A 4,447-nucleotide genomic window follows, 5' to 3' on the forward strand; every position below is an offset into this window, starting at 1 on the left:
TACCTAATTGATGATGGCCATGTGTTCTATGGATGCTACTTTGGCTAGTTGATTACCATGCTCATTCTTTTCCCTTAGGATTTGCATAAATTTAGCCAAGAACTTCTGGCTCACCTTTTGGCCTCGTAGTCTCCGTTGATGTTTCCAACGATAACTTGCAAGTCGCTGTGTATGACTACTAATGAAGCCCCTGCCACTTTAGCCAAGTCGAGACTCGCAAGGACTGCTTCATACTCAGCCTCGTTTTTGGTTGTCAGAAATTGGAGATGGATCGCACACTCTATTGAATCTCCTTTCGGTGACTACAGGACAACCTTGACTCCTTAAGCGCATTGGTTGGACAAGCCGTCCGTTCGTATCATCCATGTTGCTCGTCTTTGTCCTCATCTTCCTTTGCTATGAATTCAACAACAAAGTTGGCCAAGGCCTGGGCCTTGATCGCAGTTTTTGGTCGATATAGTATGTCGAACTCGTCGAGCTTTATCGCCCATAAGGCCAACCACTCGGTTGCCTCTGGATTGTTCATCACCCTTTGTAATGGTTTGTCTGTCTAGACCACTATGGTGTGCGCTTGGAAGTACGGCCTGAGCTTTCGGGCAGCTGTGACCAGGGTAAAAGCTAACTTTTCCATAGGGGGTACCTTCCTCTCACCCCTTGAAGCGCTCAACTAGTATAGTAGACAGATAACTATACTTATTCCTTTTCTAGGATAAGAGCCAATTGATGGCTGTTGGGGATACGACCAAGTAGAGGGAAAGCTCCTCACTAGGTCTAGATGGACTAAGTAGTGGTGGGGACGCAAGGTATGTCTTCAGTTCCTCGAAGGCCTTCTGGCATTCGTTGGTCCACTCAAAGGCTTTCTTCAGCGTTTTGAAGAATGGTAAGCATTTGTCCGTCGCCCTAGAGACGAATCTGTTGAGGGTTGCAACTTTACCATTCAAGCTTTGTACCTTCTTGATGCTCTTCGGAGGTGTCATCTCTAATGTGGCTTGAATTTTGTTGGGGTTGGCCTTTACGCCTCGTTGTGACATCATGAAGCCTAGAAACTTTCCCGATGATACTCTGAACACACATTTGTTGGGATTGAGTTTCATATCGTAAAGGCGTAAGGTCTCAAATGTCTCTCGAAGATCGTCCAGGTGACGGTCCTCCTTTGCGCTTTTCACAAGCATATCGTCCACGTATACCTCGACATTCCGCCCAGGGCATTGTCATGAGGGTGGTGGAGTTATCAGGCATCTTCTTTAATGAAGTTGATGGGTGGGTTGTTGACCTTAGTCATTTTAGGTGGTCGGCCAGAAATCTGGACACTTTGCACCATCCGTAAATATGTCTTCCTCGCCTTCATAAAGGAACCATCCAATGTACTTCATCCTACGATCACCCTTATCTCTCCAAGTGGGGCCCTTGGTCTTTCTTCGACCCGTCGGTGAGGTTCGATTAGGGGTGGCAATTTGTGTTCGCGTGTCAGGTTCGTGTCGGGTTGAGGTGTGAGTATTATGTTATATGAGTCAACCCGAAAGCGACTTGTTTAGTAAATGGGTCAGGATTTCTCAACCTTAACACGACCTGTTTATTAAACGGGTAACCCGACACGACATGTTTAACCCGCTTAATTAGTAGGTCATGTTAGGATCGACACAAATAACCTGTTAATAACCTATTTGATTATGACCCGAACAACCTGTTTAATTAAACTTAACCCGAATAACCTGCTTTCAACTCCCATATATCTAAATTTATAATTCAACCATAAATCAAGTAATAAAAATTCAAATAATAACAATAGCAAATAATTCTTTCATTCCTTCAAAATAAATTACTAGTCCAAAAGGTTCCAGCCTCCATACTATCAAATTCAATAATATGTCAAAGTTCCATAATAGAAAACCAAGATTATTACATGGCATCCAAGTGCCATATCAAAAACTAAAAAACAAACCAAAATAATTACATGGCAGATCAATATTGCCATGATGGCAAAATCCAAGTCCAACCATCCAAGTGCCACATCAAAAAGGAAAAGGCATCAGTGATTAAGAAACTGGATTAGAAGAGATTGAGGGTCCCATTGAAGAGGTGTCTTCCATGTGCTCACCTTTATTGATATTCATGTTCATTATATCATTAGTGAGCTCTTCCAACTGTGATTGTGCAAGTTCTACATCAAAAAATTTAATGAAACATTAAAAACTTATCATTCAGAACATAAAAAAATAAAAAAAATAAAATAAGAACAAAATAACATTCATCTCAGCATAGAATAAGGCTATCAAGAAAACAATGAAGCAACAAACAAAATAAGATGCTAAATCGCTTTTACTTTCATCAAAATATGGTTAGTACATTCCTAGCACAACATAGAACCAAAAACCATTCATCCAATAACACATATTCCTCTAGAAAATAAAAATGAACCTAAACTCTATTAATTCTCAATGAAATTTAGTACACAAAAAACAAATCGATTTTCTGCACAGTGGTGTTTTTTGAACAATGTTATTTTTCTGCAGTGTAGTTTTTCTGCACATTGGTTTTTTCTGCACAATGTTATTTTTCTGCAGTGTAGTTTTTTTGCACAATGTTATTTTTCTGCACAGTATTATTTTTCTACTGTGTTTGTTTTCTATGGAATTTATTTTTCTGCAAAATAGGTCTGGTTTTCCCTTATTTTGATGTTACATGTACTTTTTATCATAGAGTATCTAATAAAATTTCTATTTTTTATCTCAAAAGAAAAAAACAATCAACATGATAGTGATTAACAAAATAAACAAACGGATCTACAATTATTTTATTTTAAGATGACAGATACAAAGAAACTTGAAAAGAAATCATAGAGCAAGACCTAGTTATTTTAAAATCAACAAAAAGAATACAAACAAGTCTACTATTGGTACTAAACAATCAACATGATAATGATTAACACAATAAACAAAATCTACAATTACTGAAAATTTCATAAGTAAGAAAAAAAAAAACAAAAATATATAACATATATATCTTGCTAGGGGATTCGGTGGTTGAAATCTAAAGAAAAATAACTGGTGAAGTTGTGAAGTCGTGAAGGAGAACAGAGAGTAGAGAGGGCAGCCACGGTTTTGAGGGGAAGAGATATTAGAGGGGTCAGCTAGGGATTTGAGGGGAAGAAAGAGTAGAGGGTTGAGAGACATGAGGTGGCTAGGGTTTTGATTTTGTAGTGTAGATTGTAGAATCTGTATCTGTAGGATCGGCTAGAGTTTTGAGGAGAAGAAGAAGAGTTGGAGGAGACGAAGTAATGACTGTTGATGAAAATGAAGAGACACAAGGTCCAGAGAGGCATGCGGTTTGGTTTTGAGTAGGAGAATAGACCATAGCTAAGCTTATATACCTAGGTTTTAAGGGTAAAATTGTAAAATTACCTTTATAAGCTAATCAAGTCAAATGAGTCAAACGGGTTCAATAGGTTGAACACGAACACGACCCATTTAATAAACATGTTAGCCATGTCAACCCGAATTTGACCCGAACCCGTTTAGCCTCAACCCATGACCTATTTATAAACGGGTTAGCCGTGTTGGGTTCGCGGGTCATGTTGGATTTTGCCACCCCTAGGTTCGAGGTCCCTTGGTGGGTTCTCTCCGCCCATGATGAACCGCTATAACTTTCCTTACTTGAAGAGGGTTTCAATTTGCTGCTTTAGGTCATAACAGTCAGAAGTGTCATACCCATGGTCTTGGTGGAAGCAGCAGTACTTGTTTCTAGGCTTTTTGTTCAAGTCACCCTTCAGCTTATCCGGCCAAGTCAGTGCTATGTCATCCTTTATCTGCATAAGGACTTGATCCATTGAGGTATTCGAAGGTGTGAAGTTGGCAGTCCTATCGGGCAAAGGTCTTGATCTCCTATCGTCCCTTTGGTCGCTTGTTTAGGTAGACTTTCTTCCTTTATTGAGATGAGGATCTTCTTGTCTTTCTCTCTTCTTTGGCCTACCCCCTCGGGCAATCATGGTGTCTTTAGCATTCATATACTTGGTGGCCTTGTATAGCCTATTGGCCATTGTCTTCAGGTTGTTCTTGTAGATGGAGAAGAGGAACTCCCCGGACTACAGCCCGTTGGTGAACACAGTGACCAAAACTTTGTCATCGGCTTCATCAATCAAAAGGGCCTCCTTGTTGAATCGTGTCATGTATGACCTTAGGCTCTCATTTTCTCGTTGCTTAATGTTCAACAGGCTAGCTGAGGACCTTTTGTACCTCTGCCCTCCAATAAAGTGGGTGACGAAGTGTTCGCTAAATTCCTTGAAGGTGGAGATGGTATTAGGGTCCAGTTTGCTAAACCACACCCTTGCTGGTCCCTTGAGTGTAGTGGGGAACGCCCTGCACATAATCTCATCTGGAACCTCTTGTAGGTGCATGAGGTTTTTGAATGACTTTAGATGGTCGATGGTCAAGCGAGTCCCATGACCCAT

General features: G+C 40.3%; 1 protein-coding gene across 1 annotated transcript; it reads right to left on the reverse strand.

Moving 5' to 3' along the window:
- Window positions 1-4,081: 4,081 nt before the first annotated feature.
- Window positions 4,082-4,447, reverse strand: LOC126689921 (uncharacterized). Its single transcript, XM_050385079.1, has one exon. The coding sequence runs from the start codon at window positions 4,445-4,447 to the stop codon at window positions 4,082-4,084; it is 366 nt and encodes a 121-aa protein (XP_050241036.1).

This window comes from Quercus robur, chromosome 6, assembly GCF_932294415.1.
Source record: "Quercus robur chromosome 6, dhQueRobu3.1, whole genome shotgun sequence".
NCBI classification, from domain to species: Eukaryota; Viridiplantae; Streptophyta; class Magnoliopsida; order Fagales; family Fagaceae; genus Quercus; species Quercus robur.